We start from the raw sequence: 25,029 nt of genomic DNA, 5'->3' as shown, positions 1-25,029 counted from the left end.
GTGTGAACACAATACACATAATATGCTTGTTCTCGATTAATCGATTACTATTTCTACACGGCTGATGCACATCAATATTTGATAACTTGCCGCTATTTTTACCGAAAGAAGATAATACTAGTAATACTACTGCTATTACGATCGTAATTACGGCAACGGACGAAAATCTCATAAGTCACTTTTATCAAATTTTTCAGGAACAGCAAAAAAAGTGTGACGTTTTGATATTGACTGATATATTTCGATAGAAAAATTTTGGTACGCCCTTTACTCGTCCACTTTCAATTTCATTGACGATACGTGATTTTACTAAAATTTTAGTTTTTTACGGCCATTCATGTCTAGACGCACCCAAGCCCCAATCATTTTCGGGTGTATCGTATATTCATATTCGACGGGCAGTAACGATCCTTACAGGTGGACCGCCGACCACGGGTAACGCTTCATAAAAAAACCTATCGTTTATGCGCGTCTGCTTTTTACAATAAATGCCCGAAAATATATTATTAAATTGTTATCCAAGGTTACCCCGTATATCCTGTACATGCGGGTCATCTGCATTACGCGGGGACATGCTTGGACAATAGTAAACACTAAATAATAACAATAATATTATTGTTATTATTATCAAAATACCGTTCTAAACACGACGCGTTTTGTAATATATAGGGTGCTTGGAAACGTCCAATTAACTCCTTGCACTTGACTTTTCCACGAGCGCGTGTTTGCTACCGTGTTGACGGACGACACTTAGTAAACTGTCACTCACGAATACTTGTATGCGGTATGGTTGCCAAATCGATTTATTTTTTATTTTTTATTATTAATGCCTATACGGACAAAAGTATTTTTTTTTTTTTTGTTCAGTGTTAAAAGTGTTTCGGTGGTTTTCGTTCAGACACCTGAAGAGGTTCACCGTGGTCCACCGGTCGAGAGAAGTACCTATACATAAATTACATAGGTAAAGTGAGTGTGTACGACACTACGACATGTATATATTATTACATTATATTATGTGCTATACCGAAGTCACGAACCGTTATTTTCTGCGTGATTTGTAATAACGACGACGTAAGATTTTTCGTATATACTCGCCACGAATAGAATATCGATTTCGTATAGGTACATAATATTAAATCTCGCAGCGAGGTGTTGGCATTCGAGACACACACGCGTTCACAATTCGATAAATGAATAATGATATCTCACGGCACGCTGAAAGTTTTTATTGTGTAAACGCCTTAATTAATATTAATAGGAGTACCTACAACTTACTATGGACAGTTACTTAATTGTCGCAGTAGGTTATCAAACTACGATTCTGAATCACCCTATATATTTTAATCCATTTGATTAATATATATTATTTGTCTTTAAGTCTTTCATTCAAGTATACATGACTAAATGTTTTAATATGTTTGTGTGTGCTACATTTATTTCGGACAGCACTCGTAATTCGTATAACAGAACTGTTTAGAATAGCTTAATAATATTATATATAGCTACACGTGTTATTATATAATATACATACTACACCGTAATGGTACGCGTGTGGCATTTTACAAATGGGTTTATAAAATAATATACGATATACCTATAAACCTACGTCAGGCTTTTAAATATTTTAATGAGAATAGAAAACACATATATACATAATACATGTACTATAATATACTATATATATCCATACTTACCAGTTACCAGAGCCGTTTTTTGTGTGTGGTACCTATATATACACATAATAAACTGTCTTGCAATATGGAGAAATATATTACATTCGTTCTATATTTAAATATTTTTTAAGTAAACGAAAATGAAATATACAACTTCTATATAATATTATAATGGTATTATAATGTATACATTTTAAGTATGTTTATTTTTATTTAAATTCACATATACTCTGTTGAATAATTGAATGCCTTAACCGTGCTTAAAACTTAAGTTATATTCTCTATATTCTTGTAAAATATACACAATTTTAAAATTATAATAAACATTTCATCTATATTTTTTTTAATTTCAACGACCTTCGAAAAAATGAATTTATGTATTCAATAATTTGATCTACCAAAGTTCGAAATCGTGCTTGCCAAGTTTAATACATGCATGTAATAAAATTTAATAATACAATATTAGAATATACATACGAGATACGTCGTAGATAGTGCATATTCTACCTTTTATTGTGGTCAATTCGCAATGAATCTATAACTTGATTTATTTAGATAATATTTATTGTATTGCTAAAAAAAAAGTTATAGACAAGAATTGATATGATGGAAAAATTCATTCAGTCCTAGGGTTGGATTAGTTTCTACCGACGGTTGGTCATTATAGGAAAAAATTTATTTTTACCTATGAAAAAAAAGATTGTTAGTATTACAGTCATATATGGGGCCTTATTCATTCGAGCTGTCACCGCGTATAATATATGATGATAGAAATGCGAAAACGTATATTGTAAATAGTACATGTATTATCATAATTCATGATAATATGTTATAAACGTAGTACATATTTAAATAAACGATTTATTTTGTCACGGATGAGTTTATAGTAGCAATATTCGTAATAGCTAGTGAATAAAAAAGTTAACATCAATTACTTGCGAGGGACTAGAATTAGTGGTGGGTATATTTCCCCTCTCCTCACCTGAATTATTATTGACTAGAATTTAAATACATGCTTGATAAATTATATATTCTAATCAAAAATAACTATTTATTGTATGAAAAAATATACTCAATAAGTATCTCTATAAGTGATTTATTTAAACGCCGATATAAAGGTAGAAAAAAGTATACTATACACATCAGACATAAATCAGCATCCTGTAGATCTTAGATATTCGACAATGTATCCTAGTCTAAAATAATAATTGGAAATCAGATCAAAAACCATCACGAAACAAACAGTCGTATTGTAGCTATTGTTACTGCCCAGATAATAACTATACTAACCTAAAAGGTCTAGCAGCTAGACCCTAGCTAAGTACTATAATAATATAGTTATTGTTATTATAGTCCCCGTAAAGCGGAAATCGATGACGAACAAACCATGCGTTTGCTTTGTATTGATATATTATTATTTATTATCTATATATTGGTTTCTGTTTTTATAGACATGGTAACTTAAAATTTATTTATTTATTTTAAACTAATATAAATCCACATTTCTTATCAAATATAGATAAAGACGACTATACAATATTAATTAAGTTAAACATTTTTTTAGATGTATTGTATTATTTAAAAAAAATTATGATTCAAACCATTGGGCGTTGGTCATTCTAAATCTAAACGGTACAACTGTGGGGATATCTAATATATAATTGTATTAGTATTGAACTCGATTATCAAGTTTACTTTTGGGCTGCGTAATACAATTGATCTAAATATCTAATGACCTTACAATATAATAAACCTAAAATCCACTAATTATATAATGTTTGCAGACCGTACTAGTGATTATTTAGAACAATTGATTGATGATGTAGATATCCAATACATTTAGTTTATTAATATTATCGAGGTGATTACTTAGGTCTTAGGTATTAGTGGTATGTATCGTGAATCGTGATGACCAAGTAATAATATATATTTTTCATTTTCATTCCCGTATAGATTATATACTTTATTACTTGTCACTCAGTACTTAGACTAGTTAGACTATTAAATAAATAGTAACGATTAAAGAATTCATGTTTTTTCATTGGAAAATTTATAATAACATTCTTCTGCAAATTTTTTTGTATGAAATAATGTTTGATAATCGCTTACTAAGAATAAAAATGTAAATACTTCTTAATTATATTATTAATTTAATTGATTTTAATGTTATAATTGTTTTACAATTGTCTGGGATTAGGTCATATATCAATTTATACTAACTGAAATAGCTGATACAGTCCTATTTCTCAGTCTTCAATATCACTTATCATTGATCAGCCAAAGTTGTTACTTGTTTATAATCTGAAATTCTAAGTCTACTAATATTTTTCAAATGTTTGGTAAAATTATTTAAATCTACTTGTATATAATACATGTATATTATACTCTAGAGCAAACCATGAACGAGTATGGCATTTAATTATTAAGGTAAAGCTGAAACGCTAAATGTGTTTTCTTACTTATTTAGACAAATCTACGTCGAGTAAGTTGTAGATAATTTATTTAATATATTTCTTTAATTACCTATATATACATACTACAGTTTATAGCATATGCCAATTTAAATTGAAGGTATAATACACTTTAAAACAAATAATATGTATATATTTTGATTTGGTAGTAGCATTATAAATACAAAATAAAAACAACAACTTAACGCATATGTGGTATATGATATTGCTGTACTTCATATATATATATGACTCTGAGTTCTGAGCTTATGGTTTTATTAAGACCGTAACTTTTAACATTGCAGTATTATTACATAAATACGCATAGTAATTTGTAGGAGTTTACTTTTTACTTATAGAACTCTTTGATGATGGTTTATTAGTAGGTACCTATAATAACGTATGTAACTATGTAAGTTTCGTTAATATATACTTAAGTATTTATACTGTTATTCTGTTTTAATTACAAACTAATTTATAGCAATCGGCAATAATTCATACTTATACTAGCTGTTAGCTATTAAATAGTTTATGTTTGAACCAACAGCCAACCGATACGGATACCGTACATTTTATAGGTATATATTTATAAATAATATCATAGGATAAGCGATAAAAACTAGCCGATAATACTCAAATATTAATACTCATAATACTCAGTTATTCTGTAGAAATAAAACTATATAGCTAGTATAATATAGCTATTATAGTATATAATAGTGGATGACTACCAAAAGCTCTCCTTTAGTCAATACCATTAACTACGTGCAGACCTTTTCTGGCGTCGCCGTCGTCTTGCTAGTGTGCGGTGTGCACAGTATATGAGCATATAAATAAGTATATTATTATTACTATTATGCACGCATATGTATATATTTTTCCAACGTCTCGCCCTTTGTACAAAGGTCCATTATTTAGTCAGCTGCAGTATACGATAATGTACAATATATATTTACATGGTGCAAGCCAGTGTGCCGTCGTCTACCCGTTTCTCTCATTGCAGCAGTCTTACTATATATCATCCCTGCCTTGAGGGTTGGGCGCCGGCGACATTAGATGGTTGGCACGCGCGCGCGCAAATCGCGTGTTCGAACGATGCCAATAAATTTAATTATCCGTAAGCGCATTTCATAGATTAAATAATATATATATACACGTATACTTATTTTGGCAATGGCGATGAGTTCTCTCGAAAAACACGGCTTCAAAACTCAACAATTTCGTATACTATTCGGCCAGATCTGTCGACTACAGCTATACGTATATGGACATTGAACATAATACAATACAAGTGTGTATAATTCATCTTACTGTGGCAAATTGTGTACCTACATTACAAAACCACTCGCCTTTCAGTCCATGTCCCTATTTTTATATGAAGCCAAGTTGTTGACTATGACACTCAGTTCATGCACTCGGTATTAGGTGTGTAAGCGTGTTCGTACACGTGATCTAACTCAGTGTGTTAGATCAAGCGTATCTCTTCGAATACCTGGATTAATGCCTAATGATTAGTACTGCTCTAAATATAACAAAAATATACAACATTTGAAATAAATGACAAAAAAAAAATGCGAGGTGTAATTAATTACCTACCTATGTGGCTTGTAGCTAATATCAATATTGCTTGTATGGCTGTATGGATAATGTATAAATAGTATGTCAATATTGTATTATTTAAAATTATACTGTTTTTGGCTTAATTAAGTTTAAAACAATAAAATTTAAATTTGGATAATATTATAATTTGTACATTAATATATTATATTCAAGCAATGTCTATATTAAAGGTTCTGTAGATAAATTATATAAATATTTTCATACGATTTAAGTGAACTTGACTATAAAAATAAAAAGGAAATATAGTACCTAAGACATTTCTTGAAGAGGCATGATTATGAGTTGTTAAGAGATAATTCATGGCCCAAGATCTTATCGGAGAAAAAATAATAAGTAAAGTAATAATAATGTTCAAATCATCCAAAACACTGTTAATAAAAATCAAAAACTTATCAGAACGCTAATAATAATCATTTGCATTACAAACAATATTTGATAACATTAATGAGAAAATTAAGCACGGTGCATGAATAATAATGAAGAGACTATTCAGTAATAAAACCTCAATCATCAATCGTAAAAAATGTTAAATACTGGAAACAATGTTCAAAAAAAAAAAAATTGTTTGAGATATAAATTTATACATTTATGTCATCTATAGTTTTAATAACTAATTTATTATCATATCAGTTGTGTTACAATTATACATACTATTTATTACGACTAATCGATTATGTTTTATATCAACTAAAAATCAAAAAAATAAATCTTAGAATACAACGTCACAGTTATTATTTACCAGATCATTCAGATCAAGAGTATATTGATAATTTATAGTACTAGGTATATACTATTGTAGTAAAACTGTAAAAGCATCGTGTCATAAAACTTGATCAAAATAAATTAGTATTCAACATACCTATAAGTACTATAAAATAACGCGAAACTACTAATCGTTATTTAATATTTTGTTAATATAGTTTTCACTATTTTTCACTAATATATACCGTTATTACTAATCAGTCCACTTCTGTGCAAAATTAAGCCCACTTTACAACCACATTCATATAAAACGGATTGAGGGAAAATCAAGGAATGCATTATTATTCTAAAATACGACAGAATGGAATTTACCGAATGAAACCCTTCAAGTCCAATGTATTCCTAAGCGAATTCTTATTGCTATGTCACATATATTGCTGAAACAAATTCCTTAAATCCATATACATCCTGTGCAAATCTCGTGACAACAACAACAAAAACACAAACAAACCGAAATCGCACTTCTGAGACAAATATCCAGTTAAACGATTTACATCATTGTCGTTCACTGCAGTAATATTGAAACTATATATATGTATTACGGATACGCGTGACTGCCTGGGATACAACTTGTTATTCGACGGGTGTTGTTTGTGATCAATAAATGTTGTTATTTATTTTGAAGCGAGAGTATTATTATAGATTATATTACAAGGATTTATACCCTAATTATTTATTCGGATAGTGGGCACCAGATGTATTTTGGGTAATATTATTATTAGATAATAAACTACCTATATTATTCAAATCAAGATGGAATTTAAAAATTCTAAGAGAAATTTAATTTAAAAACTATTAACCATTTAGTTTACATTTATGACTAGGGCTATGAACTTAATGTACTAAAAAACCTTAAAAATGCATTTAAAATGTTAAAAACTTCAATATAAAATGCACTTAAAATGCAAAAAATGTATTTAAAATTTCAAAAATTATAGAACAAAATGCACTTAAAATGGTTTTTAATTTAATTTTTATATTAATATTAGTATATTATATGCATAAAAATGTATTTATTTAATAAAAAGTTGATTTAATTTTAATTTTGATTTTAAAATTTATTGATTCTTTAATAATGCTTTTTACCTGAAACATTTTTTAAAAGATTTTCAAAGATGTTAATTAATGGAATTTAATTAAAAATATGAAATCATGAACTAAAAAAGCAAAATATGACCTAAAAAGGCAGAAAAATTAGCCAAAATATTAAAGATAAAAAATGCAAAATAAAATGTTCATAAATTGATTTGTTCTTACATAATTCAAATTATATATTTACAAAGCTATGTTTCACAACCACCAAAAGAAATTGCACTTTCCTTCAAATTCACAGCCCTATATTATGATATTAAATATTAAAATATTATTTTAATTTATAGAAAATACAAAATTTATTACAATTGCTAAATAGATATGATTATTGTTCAATTGGATATTTCAATAGTTGTCGACCAAAAACAGTTTACAAAACATATGTTATAAATTTATACCTGTGAATAATAATTAAATTAAAAAAAAATGTACATACCAAACACAAATACAGATCACATTACCATACAAAAGTTTAATAGTAAAAAATCTAAAGCTTTCGGGTTAACCCGAACGTTTTACTCAAATTTCAAATTTCGAATTATTCGGGTGTTCAACAAAAAAATCTTTCTAGTTATAATATGGATTTTAGCCGTTTTTAGTATTCATATTGTTAAGTGCTTTTATGGGCGTTGAGATTAATTCAGGTGCAAAGCTCTGCTATTTCAAATTTAAACGTCATGATTATATTTTTTATTATACTTGTGCGTACTATATAATATAGTATATATTATATTCTATCATCATTCGTTGACTACTTTTTAAGTACTCTAAAAAATATTCTGATATGGAATAAAGAATTTAAAATGCATATTATCATTAATAAATAAATTAAAATAACATTTTATTTTTAAACGATAAAAAAAAATTTTTAATGGACGGGATAACACATTTAAAACATTATAGTTACATTCAAAATTATTTAGCCCTATAGAGATAAATAACCTATAAAACGACGTTCCTATAGCTATAATGTGTCATTTATGTAATGAAAAAGTTTCAAAACAATGTATAAAAATTTCCCTCACGATAATTCTAGTATAGATTTGCGTTTACGCGTCCATTGAGGATTTTTAGATAATAATATACGTTATGTATGTAGTATGTATATTTTTGGAGTATATGTGAGTGTGTGTGTGTGTGTGTGTGTGTGTGTGTGTAATGTATATATAAGTACTCTAACATAATATATGACGGATAACCGATAGACATCTACATGTGTATCGATCACTAAATATAATATTTTATACGATTAAATAATTTAAATATGTTTTGTATCCCATGCAATTTTCCTAGTATATATAGCACTATACCACATACACGGTATGTACTAATATTTTATATAATATATATATATAAATAAATACTATATTATAATCAAAATATCGTTTCGTGCAGCGTTCCAATTTATATATTATCCGATATAATAGGTACATTATATAATTTACATGGCCATAAATTTCAGTTGAGTCAACATATTCAATTAATATTTAATGCGCTTACACGGAATAATATTTAAAGTCGTTGAACTATAAATCCTAACGCTTTGCTGCAGCGTTTACGTCCGTCGAATTAGTAATACCTATACGTATACTTAAATATATTGTATCACTTAACACGGCGATTTGGACCCTTTTGGACGTTTGGTCGGTCGTTATTCGTATATTTATTTAACATTTTAACATCCTATATAATAACCATGTCCTTTTATGGACATTAATTCACAGTTGCTACGTTGTTTTAAGTTAATATACGTCACCCGCGCATCATTACTTTAAACATTTTATACGTTTTGCAGGACACGCTACGCAGTATTACACATTACACATGTGTAAATATAAACATAAATAATGCGACCAATTAGGTACCAATTAATATTAACCCAATATTATAATAATACAATTAATTCAAGTTCTATTATAAATTATAATATTTAGTTAATGCACATGGCACATGTATATTATATTCTGTGTACAGGCTGCAAGTTACGCGTTTTTATGAATTCAATCGAGTCAGTAAAATAGATGTTCGTTACCCCAGCACCTACATAATATTTTCATAATTTTTTTTTTTTTTTTTGCTAATATTAATATGGAATTAGTACGAATTTGTATGCCCATTTCCAAAATGTGTACAAAATCCTGACCAAATACAAATAGTGATTATACACGACTCGTGCTATATTCGTGTATTTATTCAAAATATTGTGAACGATAAATGAACCGTATAACAATGCCAATTAACAATGACCTTTGTAGTTAATGAGACAGTTGTATAATAGTGTTTTCATTGGCTAAAATCAGAAAACCTGTAGAGTAGATTAACGCGTAACTGATCGTATAATTTTTTGAATGACTTCACAACGTGTGCGCATGCAGCTGTCGTAAGGAAAATTATAGTGCAATAAATTATTACGAAAAAAATTCTTATATATTATATTTTCAGAAAATTTCAAGTGAAATTACACACGTTAACAATATTTTAATTAGAAAAATGTTAAAGCTCGTTACAATAGACGTCATGACTATAAATATAACATCGAAGATTTTCATTAGTTGTACAACACTACCTACTCTATTCCTTTGGCATTTGATTAATAAATGTGTAGGTAGTAAAAGATTTTCTATTTAAACGCGTTTGTTTCAAGAAATCTGTAGGCGCAGACGATGACACGCGGGAAGTATCAAGTCACGTCGTGGGCTTGTCGCTTAAATCCTGCTTATTATAACATGCAGATGATGTAGGTACCTACTCGAATTTTCCCAGTACAATAGTATATCGTTATTCCGACAAAACCGTTAATATTTCGGCATTACATAAAAGGGAGAATTTTAAACTTTTATCACATCAATGCGAGAACACATACCATTGATTACGACTAATTTTTGTTTTATCGTAGAAAGTAATAACCAATATAACTGCATGTCTATTATACGCGTGGTTAATCTTCTTCTATACATGATTACATGAATATACGTTTGAATGGGGCTATAGACTTGAAAACTACTGAATCAATTGGCACTGAATTTTGCACAAAATGTTCCTTGATAACTCGTGACATGTTCTTTTGCTTTGTTTTTTAACATCTATAAGTTGCTACCTAGTGTGATTAACAGACAGATTTTGTTTAGGCTCACGAAAATCGAATAATTTTTTATTTACATGTAATATATATATACTTATAATTGCAATTGACTACATCATGCAAAAAACTAATTTTAAAATAAATGTGGTAAAAATTGACCACCCTACAATCATGCTATATGAGAAAACAGTGTATGATTATTTGTTTATTGTTCGATGTACATCAAAAGGTAATATCCGTATGTTTGTAACCTATAAGTAATTTTAAAATTACTCGACTAATATTGTCGTAAATTTCAAATATTTTGTCATTGAAGATGTCAGAAAACTTTGGAGAGTAGTTTGAATTACGTACGAAAATGTACCAAATACTATATAATATAACCAGCCTACCACAAACTCATGCCGGAGAATTAGTTTACAAAGCGACGTCATCGATGACGATTTTCCCATGAACTGAGATACATTAAAATTGAGATATACACGTACGTATTGATATATAGTATTATAATGATATATTTGATATGGTCGTTTATTTTTACCCGAGCAAAGTCAGGTTATACAAGGCGTACATCATATAAAAAACGTATACCTATATCAAATGTGCCGCTGGTATGCCACTCCTGTCCTATATATACGAAACAATCGAAACAATGATACCGATCGAATACATAATATAGACGAAAGTCGTTCAGCTGCGTGTAGTAAATCCCGCGCGTGTAATAATACGTATTATATTATATTATTCTACCGATTAGTCTACCGAACACACGATGGCTGTCGTCAGACTTTCGTAATAACGATAATATTATTAATCGTACAGGGTGTTTGGCAACTGGAGCTGGTCGGATGCAACGAGATCACGGAGGCCGGCCTGTGGGCATGCTTGACGCCTAGAATCGTGTCGCTGACCCTGAGCGATTGCATAAATGTGGCCGACGACGCTGTCGGCGCCGTAGCTCAGATGCTGCCAGCCCTCAACGAGTTCACGCTGCAAGCGTACCACGTCACCGACGCCGCCTTGGGATTCTTCTCGTCCAGGCAGTCCAACAGCCTGTCCGCGCTAAGGCTGCATTCGTGCTGGGAGCTCACCAACCACGGCATTGTAAATATTGGTGAGTGAATAGTGCCAATAATTATACGATATAGCACGTGTATAATACTGTACTGCTAACATAATATTATAAATTATAATAATATCCGATACTATTTTTTCACCGATACTCGAATTTGAGATTATATTTTACATACGATATCCGAACGGTCATTATGATGTCATTCAGTAAGTCGCTATCCTAACTTTTTTCAAGTAATTGCAGCAAAAACTGATAACCGATATTTTTTTCCGTGATCATTTTACATATACGATTTTATTTATTTCTCGTATCGGTTAATATATATATATATAGATTATAGATAATATTTAGTATTGTGACTAATGTTGCAGATTCGCCCCTTTCTATAATTATAACTATGAAGGTGTAAATTCAACACACTCTCGCCGCAGGTTTTATAACATTTCGTATAAGGAAAATTTGGTCTTGTCGAAATTCATTTCGCATATTGCTATTTGTTATCATAGATACACAAACCTATAAAGTAATAGACTAATAGCAGAAAGAGATGTGCGAGAGTAAAAATTGCTAGAAAAAGATAGCGTATAACTTTGTCTATATATAAATACCCATTAATTTACTAAGAGCGAGAAAAAGAAATTCAACAAGAACAAAGATTAAACAAGCTTAACAAAGATAGCAAAATAATAAGAAAAACGTAGTATACACTTTAGGTCCCATCATATTATGTACGATCGATTGTGAACTCCACCACAATACCGGTTAGATAAAAAGATAATCAAAAGGTCTGATGTAAACTCCACCAGTTTCATTTTCTTAAAAATGGGTATATTATCTTGTAATGGGTATATGGAAACTTTGCCAATGTTGAGACCTTCCTACATTTAATACTCCGAAATCCGTTGCGATGATATACGTCAAAATAATTACTAAAGTTGATATTAGTTTAATATAACACACCTACATATTTTATAATTATTATTATTTATTAGGATTATTTGACGTAATACACATAACAATTTGTATCATTGATTTGTTCAGACAATTATTATTTTTATTCTTAAGTTTTATATATTTTTTAGCATAATACACATATCTAACTATTGATTGTGTAAAATTATTATATTATATTAAATTTATACTGTTAGATTATTAATTTTATATTTTTAATTAACTTTTTATTTTTAAGTTTTATACATTTTTTAGTTACGCATAACTTTTTTTTAATGTGGAAAATTATTAATTTTTTTATAGTAGTATACTATAAGTATTAATTTTATATTTTTACCTGATTTTCTTTCCTAGAAGAGTTTACACTAAAAAAAAGGTACTTGTGGTGGAAATTACATGCATCCCATATGTACAGTTATTAAATATTTCTTTCTAACAACGGTAGCACTTACCTTTATCAGGATATTTATGGGACGTGCAATCCTTATAATATTAATTTAGGCCTATGCATTTTATATATTACCTACACAAAATATATTTACCATTATTTTACATACTTGAAATTTAGAGTTTAACAGATGCATTATTGAATTTTTTATTTTATTTTGTGAAAGATCTGTGTTATGTCATAAAGAGTAATGGGCAAGGGCGAAGAAGGTGTTCGGTGAACATTTTAATATTTAACAACATTTTTTCTATAACTTAACAGATTTTTTTTAATCTTTAATATAATAATATTTATGTGTAGGTATATAATTATATTATATATGAACTCATTATATAGGTATTTATTTGCTTGTATTGCAGTCGCATAAAAGCATAACATATCTAATTACTAAAATACAAAATATGTTAATAATATTAAATATAATAAAAAAGCGTCGATATTTATAGTACATAACTAAATAACTTAATATTTTAATATAAAATAATCTTTCAAAGTTTACAATTAATAATAATGGAAATCATTATAGGCTCGTTTTAATAAAAGAATAATATATAGTACTACTCGGATATGACATGCAAATAATTTATCATTTAATAATGAGAAAAATCATACTTCAATAAAAATTGACCTAAATAAAAACGTGATTTTTTTGTATTTATATAACCGCGAATTATTACAGTTCTACAAAAAACTTCTTAGAGATCGACAAATAATAGTAGTATAATAATTTCAAAAACAAAAAATAAAAACGTAGGTTCAAAACAAGAAAATGAAAACTACGATCATTATTATATTTAATGGTTGTATAGAATAAAAATGTTACCAGCTAGCTGGTTTCACAAAACTGTAGTCGACTAAACTAGTAATATGTACGGCGAACGACAAATAATATCTGATTTATTCGATTAAACAATTTGCGACGTCTATAATGCGTGTGTTGGAATATATAACAGGTATGATTACTTTTTTACTCGCTGAATATTACAACAGGCTGTCGACACCAATATTTTTATGTTGCTAATTGCCATACGATCATTATGTTCACGAGTAAGACTACGCGTACTGTTTCATTAATTATTATGTCCATGTATTACATATAACTACATCAAAAACTATATAATATTTATTAGGTACACGATTTTAAAATCGTTTAATATTGCGTCTTCTATCACTCGCAGAAAATAACCAACGTATCATTATTTTACACAAGACGGTTGCCACAATAGTAGTATATTAGATGAAAGTCTTTATGGGCAATCGGTTTTCCTAGGAACGAGAACGGAAATTACCGTGTAGTGGAGGAATTATGATAATTGGTTTGCAAAACAAATTATCATTACGAGTGAGGTGGCGAATAGGAAATTAAATAAACTGTTGCGACAAAACTTACACTACAACAACAGTCTACGATATTTACTTTTCACGTGGTACAAATCGAAAGTCCCATGATTTTTCTTTTTTTATTAATACTTAAAAATTTAATTACATTCTATTTTGAACGTTTCCCCCGTAGCTAATAAATTAACGCTCTGTCCAAACTGGTTAATAGCCTCTAAATTCCTTTTGAATAATTTCAGATTTATGGTCTATTTTATACTGTTATGATAGCTCAGAATCGAGGTATAGCAGTGTTACATTGATGCGTATATATTTTTTATGTAATGCCTTTAAAGATTGGAAATGTAACATGGAAGTTGAAAAAGGTCATTTTTTACATTCTACGTCAATTTATAAGAAAATTGCAAAAAAAAGTTTGAAAATAACTCTGTAAAAACAAAGCGTTGTCTCTAACAAAATCTTTAAAATATTTTTAGGAGTGCTTAGCGTTATATTTTTCTCAATTGATAGTTGTCGATTTAAAATTTAAAAAAATATAATTATAATATGATTATACATCATTATTTTGCAGCGGCGAATTTTTTTAAATTGAGTTTACTGATTCGTTGCGAAAATCACTCATTATTGCTATTATTTAACAGATATATTATTCTTGGTCTAATAACTATTTTTTACACTTAAAATTCAGTTTTACGTAGTATGAAGTAAGTTGAGTAAGGTCTGTTGTTATAATTGAGTTAAACACTTTTGTAGTGTTTTAATTTTCTTTTAATATGATTTCATTCTTTTATATACGTTATATGTATAAATTAAAAGAAAAAATACTATCTACAATTTGATGATTAAATTTATACCTATATACTATAAATTATAATTTCAATACCTTTATAATTCTTATGATCTTACGTATATTTTACATATTAATTTTAGTTTAGTTTATAACAGTAGATAAACCTACTTAAAATTAGTAAACCCATATAATCATAAATAAAGCAAATTTTGTATCAAAATATTATGTAAATGTACCCAATGTTAAAGCAAAATATACATTTGTAAAGCTTAAATATTAATTACCTAGTTATTAAATTATTATCGTACAATAATTTATACGCAATAACAATCGTTCGGCACAATTTTTGTATTTAATTAATTTGAATGTAAACATAGAAGCTCTTATCCTTATTTAATTTTAATACATTATCTTATATAATATAATATATACCTATCAAACATCAGCTATCTATTTATCAATCTACGTGTTTAATGAAAAAATATAATCTATGTTTATAATGTAAGTATAATGGAATACTTAAGTGTAGTATGGTAATTGGGCTGTCTACAATACCTATATATACGTATATATCACTATGTAATGACTTAACATTCAGGGTTAACAAAGGTTCAATCATTATTTAAGAAATTTACATATTTCACATTCAGACATATTGACTCACTCAATAAATATTAAATATATATTATATAAACTTTATGTCATAGGTTTTTTTATCGTATACCTATATACCTATATTGGCTAAAATAAACATTAAATAATGGCGAGAGTTCAACTTTTAATTGAAATTATGATGTACAAAATAAAAGTAATAGTTAGTTATATTTGTATTTTTATGCATATAAAAAAAAAATATACGTTTTATATAGAATACGTGTACAAAAAATACTTCGGAGACACCAAATTAAGTACCATTTAAGTAACTGACTTTGATAAATTATATATTATATAAAAAAGAAATATTCGAAATCCTTAAGTGAACGTGTAAAAACTACACGCGTTTATTGTATTTATTGCTGAACAAATTTATATAGTACCTACGTGGTTAAAATCGGTGTCGTGTGTCTACTGTCTAGTCATGTAATGTCACACGGCACAAAGCTGGACCTAAAGGGTGATTCACCAAGCATGCTTATCTCCATTTGTTCTTTATTTAAATTCTAATTTTTGATGTTTTTTAGCTCATAGAAATTTAATTATTAATTAGTATAATTATGGATTTAATTACCCGAATTGCTGGGTGACAACACAAACTTTTATTTAAATGAGGACTTCTATTTTTATTTTATTTTATTATGAATTATTATTTACCTATTAAGCAATGAATGTCTTAAAATATTGATAGGTACGTTAAAAATCGAAATTTAAACAAGTAATCATTTCTTAAGTTTTATTATACCAAATAAATTTTAATATAATATGATAGTTAATTTATCCATAGAATATTTGAATAATTGAATATATTAAATATAGTATTAGAACATTATTTTTAATGAAAATAATGTTGTTAATTACTTTTTTTTGTCTTAGTTATTTTGTGATTATCTATACTCTATTTGTAACCAATTTACATATATTTGATATATAATCTTTAACCATATTATGTAGGTTCTTAACTCGTTCTTAATACAGGTACTCAAATTTATAAAATTAACTGCTAATATTTGTATTCTGTACTTCGTAAGACATCAAATATTGTACCACCAGGTTCCCGCGGATTGAGCAAATGGCCAAGGATGGTTAAACGGTTAAATATACACTTTGAAAAGTTTGAACACAGATAAATAATTCGTTTTGTACACGGGAACGGGTAACAAAATAACGATAAAAACTTTAGATCACTATCGTGCGACAATACTAAATTAGAGAGAATACAGTCGAGCACAATTCTAAAATTTAGAAAATAAACTTAGTGCTTAGTACTAATACACTCATTTTGAATATATTATACAACAATAATTTTTAATTAATTTAATATTTATGATGAACGCCCAGGAAAATAATAATAACACTAAATAAATACAATGATGCACAAGATCGTTGTTTCCGTGATAATGAGTAGACCCATGGAAAAAGACCACGGACTAAGATATATTAACTCTTCCCAATCAAAAGGGAAATAATTCGAATCTTATCATTCTTCAGTAGAACGATTATAAGGTTAAATTATAATCATATTTTGAATGTTTTGTTAAAAATTTTAATTTTTACCTATGTTGTTTGGTTAAATTTAATATTATCACCATCATTTTTTTGTTTTTTAAACTTCCACAGTAGTTGTATAATGAAGAATAAACTCAACTTTTTTTTTCACGGGGAAAAAAGTTATTTGAAAGAGTAGCTTGAGTTACTTATTTTTTCATAGGAAAATTTATTTATTATGAGGAAGTAACTCGAGTAACTTCTTTAAGCGTGGGACTTCTTAACTCGTGTCCCATGAGTAAGACTATGTGGATTGTGGGGTTGACAATGCGTCAGCTGCTATAATCTCAGTCATTGTTTGAAAGTATACGTTTCAGTATGATCAACTTGATTTCCCTGGGTAAACCCGACGAAGACTGATTTAAAGGATTAAATCTGCGTACGGGTTTTTATTTTTTTATTTTCGTACTCTCGTTTTCCTAATAATGTGATCTACAGTCCTACAGACACGACGGTATACTCCAACGTCATCAATACTCATAGGTGTACTTCTACAGAAACTATACGATACGATCGTGGTAACCACTCAAAAGTCACGAAAAGGAGTTCGTATGTGTCGTTGGTACTGACACGCGTGTACTCTGACGACGGCGAACGAAGTAACGAAAGGACGTCAAGCCGCAGTTTTACTTAAAACGTGGTCGACCACCGCTCCAAGAGAAGCAACATAATAATAATGTGCTCAAAGACGATGGTGGTATACGTCGACAGAAAACTAAGGATTGTTACACATCGGCAAGTGAGAAAGCAAGGTAGCTGCTGAGCATCCGAAAGCTTATCGTGAATAAAGGTCGACAAGCTCTGGACGCTAGATGCTAGATAATAGAATAGATAATATTATCTCTTGAACAAGTATATTACTTATAAATTTATCACCATAAAAACTATACTCAATCAAAGTTTGATTTCGATACATACCTCGAAAATGGTTTGTACCATTTTTATTATTAAATGCCATAAAAACCAAACAAATTCAAAAATTCTGTACGATTTGAATAAATGCATATTCGAGAATACAAAGAATCGATACTACTTCATAAAAACTTTGGCATGTAGATATAATTTTAATTAGTACAAATAATGTTCATAAATACTTGAATCTTACATTTAAATAACAACAAACCAATGATCATGTGTATACCACAGTGTACGCGTTTATAATAATCTGCAGTGATCTGACCCGACTCGTATAGTCGTATGTAATACTAATTACATTACACACTCACCCCGGACGCGTGCCGAATGTAACTAGTACTACGTATACAACACCTATATGAGGATTTCGAATATTCGTGAATTGTACATATACGTATAGTCACTATACATCTATATATTCTACACTTATATAATATTATTATTATGTACGTTTTATCGAAGACTTTTTTTTTAACACTGTATAGTATACGACAAATTATACGAAATCCTCCACATGATGTATAGTAATTGTAAGTCGGAACCACCTGGCCCCTTATTTTTTTTTTTTAAGGAAGGGTGGTTACAGGCTTATAGCGACTGTTTTTATTCGTCCCCCTCGTGTAGGTATCGTTACTAAACATCACTCGGTCGTGTGTTGGCAAGGGCACGTGATTCAGCGCACCAGGAAAAGTATATAATATTATATATATACGCACACTCATAGTCACCCCAACACATTAACAGTGAAGGGCTGCGTGCAACGCGTGATACATATCCCGTCGTATATATAATATTCTTATCGATCCGAAATGAATATTAAATCTGTATACATACGTACATGCATAAAAAACGCAATTCCGCTGTGTATATACTATAACCTATGATACCTATTATATATAAATATTATAATATACAGTAAAATGCCTGTATATATATACTTAATAAGCTATATATAATATTAAATTGGTACATATGCGAGTACTTCAGTGCGAGAGTAACAAAACGGGTATACGTGAATAATGGTAATTGTATTATATTGTATTTTATGCTTCCTTAATTAGAGTCTACCGTAGCAATGCGTACAATGTACCTGTTTTTACATGTTATACACCGCAGAGTTTCGGCTTATTAATGTGAGAATCTTGAATTCTTAACACATATTTATAATATTTAGATGATATTAATTTGTTGATCATTGTAACAATAAGTAAATTTCTGTCGTAAACGAATTATTTGTAAAGCACGAACGATCTTACAATATAGTTTTTAATATGCCTAAATTATAATACAGGTAATTCAAATGTTAATAATAATAATAACTTTAATTCTGCTGCAAGCTGCAGTAGCACACTTTAATTATTTTTTCGCAGGCACCATCTAATTTTCATTTATTATAGTATGTCCCAGAAATACCAATCTACTTAGCTAGCTGCTGTACTACCAATGTTTATAATAAATACCTATTATACCTATAATAAAAATAACGTTATATTCATAATACATAAACAAATATTTTAGTGTAATGAAAAAATATCTAATAACAATATTATTCATAGTTAATTATTTATGATGTATAGCTACTTTTAAGTAGTTTAATTTTATCTAATTTTGTATGTTTGAATAATTTTAAAATATTATCAAACTTTGTCATGGAAACTATCCCTTTTTATTGACCTTTGTCGACAAACCCTTTATCCAATATTAATTGTTCGTAAAATATTTGTTCACTCTTTTAGGTAGTTATATTTAATTCAAAACAAATAAAAACAATTTATGTACAAAGACAAATAATTTATTTTACTTAAGATGTTAGTTATATTTATAATATAATAATTTACATATTTCTGTTTATTTTCAGTTCACTCACTTCCCAATCTTACTGTACTAAGTTTATCAGGTTGCAGTAAAATCACTGACGATGGGATCGAATTGATTGCCGAAAATCTGCCAAAATTACAAATCTTAGACTTATCTTGGTGTCCTCGTGTTACCGATGCAGCTCTGGAATACATTGCTTGTGATCTAGTTGGATTAGAACAGTTGGTCTTGGACAGGTAAAACATTATAAATTTAATACGATAAGTGATAACCACAAATAGAAAAATTATCAATGTTCAATTTATTACGATCAAATAAAGTGAAAAAATAAAAACTTGCTCTGCAGTATAAGTAAGGGTGGAGTCATGGAGAGGAGGTCACTATAATGAATGTGTTTAATTTGAATGCAATGAATAGGTATCATTAAATACGAAAAACGATTCTGATCGGAGATGATTTGTCAGTCTAGGATATATTACTCGTATATTCTTCTTTCTTTATTGGCTTTTACAATCCATTTAGATCTATTGCCTCAACATCCACTCGCCTCCATCTATCTCTATCTTGAGATATTTCTTCTCTATCGTTTACTCCCAAACTCGATACATATTTTGTAATCCTGTCTTCCCATTACTCAGTTACAATCATGAAATAAGACTTGAAGTGACTTAGACTAGAAGTGAATAATTATAATTTTGAAAGGGTGGCAAACTTCAAATACTTATCAATGAAATGCTGACAGCCACAAAGAAATAATACTAAGACTGGAAGCAGCGAATAAATGTTTCCTTGGATATATTATATTACTTATATTTAAATTGTAATATATTTTTTTTGATACGAGTAATTTATTTTTCAAGTAGGATTGAATAATAATCAATAAATAATTTATTTCACTTAAATAAAACGGTGACCTTTCTTCCAAGGAGTTTCTCGAGTGCGTTCTGAAATTACCTTTTTTTTAATGTTCCGAATATGTCCGAAATAAGGTATCACCCGATTAACGTCCCGAGAAAAAAGGTCATATTTTTGACATAGCGCTAGTGCATCGCAATTATTATCGAAGTTAAAATTAAATGCATTTCCCCACCATTTCCAGTACTTCACAATCATAGCTGAAAAAATTAAACATTTTATTCAATAATATAATTTGTTGATATGCACTTGAGCTATTCAATATAATTTGTCAATAACACTGCGGATGCACTCGGGCTATGAAAAAAGTTAAAATTAAAAACGGGATACACTTGGGATAGTATGTGAAATTAGTTTTACAGTTTTTAGATGGTAAAATATTTTTAACTAGATATATAATTAATTATATAAGTAATTATTTTTTAATATAAAAGTATGAAACAAATATTGAAGTAATTTATTTTGATAAGTAACTGAAATAAAGACTTTTGAACTAATAAATAAATTTATTTTTTATTGTTATTTAAACTTTATTTTAGGATTACATAATAACATGAAAAATATCGTAATATATAATACCATGTTAAAATTATGTCAAATAAATACATTTTTAGAGGTTCCATTCTAACAAACCGTATTTTATGATATGCAATATATTATGTATGTGTTATAACCAGGGTCGTACGCAGAAAAAAGTTTTGGGGGGTGTTTTTGAAAGTCAGTTATTGAAAAGTAGAACTTTCTTTAATAAGTACCTATACAACATTTTTTTATAAAAATTAGGTATACTTAAATTACTTTTTTTAAATACAAATATTGATATAACAAAATTAACATTATAATAGTAATATAATATAAGTAAATAACCATACAAAAACTCAAGTATTTTGGGGGGTGTTTGAACGCCCAAAACACCCCCCTGTGTACTTGCCTGGTTATAACTATTGTTTAATCATAATAAATTATTTTAAACTTATTCACGTGAATGATTTTTATATTATATTTATGTTTATGACTATAGGAAACTTTTTAATTTTTAGAAAATGTATAAATCATTTTGTTTTTATTTTTTAGGTGCATACACATTACTGACATTGGTATAGGGTATATATCAACAATGATATGTTTACAAGCGTTATTTCTGCGTTGGTGTTCACAACTACGAAATTTTAGCATACAACACTTATGTGGCATGCGTCATTTAAGGATACTCTCACTTGCTGGTAAATAATAAGTAATAAATGTGCTACGTTTTAAGACATATTTATTAAAGCATTTAAAAAATGTAGCTAGGGAGGAGAATATCAATACCAAACAAATTTTCGATCGATAAATTTAAAATGTTGTAAGTCTTATTCGAGATAAACGTGAATAGTTTTGTTTTAATGCCGTAATATTAGGTCATAATAATGATTATACCACAAGACATTATTTACTATATTCATAATTTAAGGTCAGGTGTGGTACTGTAATAAATATTTTTACGGGTCTACTTACCCTTACAAACATTTCGGTACTGGTTTGTTATAACCTGCCACTCAGATTTGTTATCTCCCCGACATCATATAAATTCAAAATAATGAGTTTTTTTATTGATATTTATGAATCTAAGAATTCTAATAATCTAATAATAAATTTAGAAATGTATAAAAATGTTTATGCTTCACGGCCACGGTTCATAAAACTCTGCTATATCTTTTAAAATCGTTTCAAACGGATCACTATTATTTAGTTTTGATCGTCACGTAAATTCCGCGCATGAGTCTAAAAAAATTCTGTTCCTCTACGTTTTTTGTCGCCCCATTTGGCTGAACCCCACATTCTCTCAACATTTTGTAAGTGGGCTCCTAAGTTAGGATCCACGAAGTTATATCTATGATCAACTTGATTTTGTTTAAATCCACGTATTTATTATTACTATGGATGGCGAGGAGATAACAAACCTGAGTGGCAGGGCTATAAAGTTTTCACTCGTCGCGGCTAGGGTAATAAACCAGTACTAACATTTCTATGCATCAAATATTTTATAAGGTGTTTAATTTCGCATTTTTATTAAAAACAGTGTAAATTAACCATACATAATTTATTAGGTACTTAATAAGATTTAATATTATAACTGAAATTTATTATTTTTAGGTTGTCATTTGTTAACCTCCAGTGGTTTATCCAGTTTAATTCAAATGCGACATTTAGAAGAATTAGAACTGACAAATTGTGCTGGTGCATCACCAGAATTATTGGAATATTTGCATGAGCATTTACCATCATGTTTAATCGTCAGATAAATATTCATAGAACGTAAACACGACAATAATGGAGAGTTGTTAATTATTATTTATTCCTTTTTTGATTGATTGATTGTTTATTTTTATTTTTTTTTTTACTTTTTTAAACATCCTTCAATTTCAATTTCCAGTAGGTGTTTTGAGTCTGTTATACTTATAATGTCCGCACACATATCATACATCCCACAATACATTTATTTTTTAATTTAATTATTCTAATTTATAAGATTGTTGTTTTAAGCATAATTTATTGTTATTTCAACTTTTGGAATTAATTGATTTTGGGTTAAAAAATTTAAAATTACAATATTGTACACACCTACTATTAAGTCATTCTTGCCTAAAATCCCTATTGTGATTAGGTGTTTAAGTATATATTAATGGCCTTTTCCAAACTTGACTAACTGTAATAAACTAATAAGTATGTACGAAATGTGCAATAATTAAAAAATATAATATTTAATTTAACGGTTTCTAGTAAACCATTAACTTTAAGTCTATGTCAAGGAAAAAATAAATTGGCTGATCATAGAAAAAAAATATAACAAAGTTATGGTATTATTATCTTAAGACAATATCATAAAGCATTTACGAGTTTGTAGTTGATAAAAAAAAATAGTTTATAAATATGAACCAAATATAGATAAAGAAAAAAGTATTAGTCTTCAGACTACTATACAATACATTTTGTCTAGGTTATAATGATTTGGCACTAATATTTAAAATGTAGGTACGTGTGATAATTATTTAAATTGTGAAATAATGAAAAACTGTATACTTAGATAATACAGATTTCAACGCTTAAATTTTGAATATAATTTATAATATGTAATAATAATTAATTAACTTACCATCCCAATAACCATTTATAAACTAAAATAACTAATACAATATAATATAACCTATATAGGTATTAATATGTAATTATTAATTAAACTATAAATGTGCAATTAGAATTAACGATTTACCAAAGTTGTAAATATGTTTATCTTTAAGTTGATATTTGATAATGAAGAATTTTAGCAAAACAAAATTTATTATATAATGTATGAAGATGAAAAAAAAAATGTTTTTAACAGACTCGCTATACATGTAAAATATCTAATATCTATTATTTCTTCGTTTAAATAAACAATAGGTATATTTATTGAATATTCAACGTTAAAAGACTATAAGATAAAAAAAGTATAACAAATAACAATAAAGTTCCTGGTGGATTTAATATGAATAATCATATAGAGAAAAATAAAAATGTCTATTCGATTCGTTATCGTAAATTGTAAAATGTCAGTCATGTATACATCAAGTTAGGTTTAGTTTTGATTATTCGCGTTTTAAATTTTACACGTGTTATGAATATTACTAAATTTATTTAAAGCTATTCGTTTTGGTTAATTACTTACACAATGATTTGTATACTTTAAATGTGTATTTTAGAAAGTTAAAAATGAAGACTATTTTTCTTTATGAAATATATATTTTTAGATATATCTAAACTGTTCTAACCACCTTCGAAGATCAGTTATGTACATAATGAAAGACTGATAATGCCTTTTTAATAGGTAACCTAGTATTAAAAATATATTAAACAATTGTCATGACAATGCAAAAAT

At 28.2% G+C, this 25,029-nt stretch overlaps 1 protein-coding gene across 1 annotated transcript in view; it reads left to right on the top strand.

The window, feature by feature from the left end:
• The window catches only part of LOC113551878 (F-box/LRR-repeat protein 16), a 31,847-nt gene extending 7,556 nt beyond the window's left edge, over positions 1 to 24,291 (top strand). The window contains exons 2-5 of the mRNA XM_026954430.1: positions 11,502 to 11,793; positions 20,257 to 20,452; positions 22,206 to 22,354; positions 23,268 to 24,291. Coding sequence (XP_026810231.1) covers positions 11,502 to 11,793; positions 20,257 to 20,452; positions 22,206 to 22,354; positions 23,268 to 23,416 — 786 coding nt within the window. The 3' untranslated portion in view covers positions 23,417 to 24,291. The remainder of the gene's footprint in view (positions 1 to 11,501; positions 11,794 to 20,256; positions 20,453 to 22,205; positions 22,355 to 23,267) is intronic.
• The last annotated feature ends 738 nt before the right edge of the window (positions 24,292 to 25,029 follow it).

Source organism: Rhopalosiphum maidis, chromosome 2, assembly GCF_003676215.2.
Source record: "Rhopalosiphum maidis isolate BTI-1 chromosome 2, ASM367621v3, whole genome shotgun sequence".
NCBI lineage: Eukaryota > Metazoa > Arthropoda > Insecta > Hemiptera > Aphididae > Rhopalosiphum > Rhopalosiphum maidis.
Note: the sequence above shows the minus strand (reverse complement) of the source record. Positions and strands in the feature narration are given on the sequence as shown.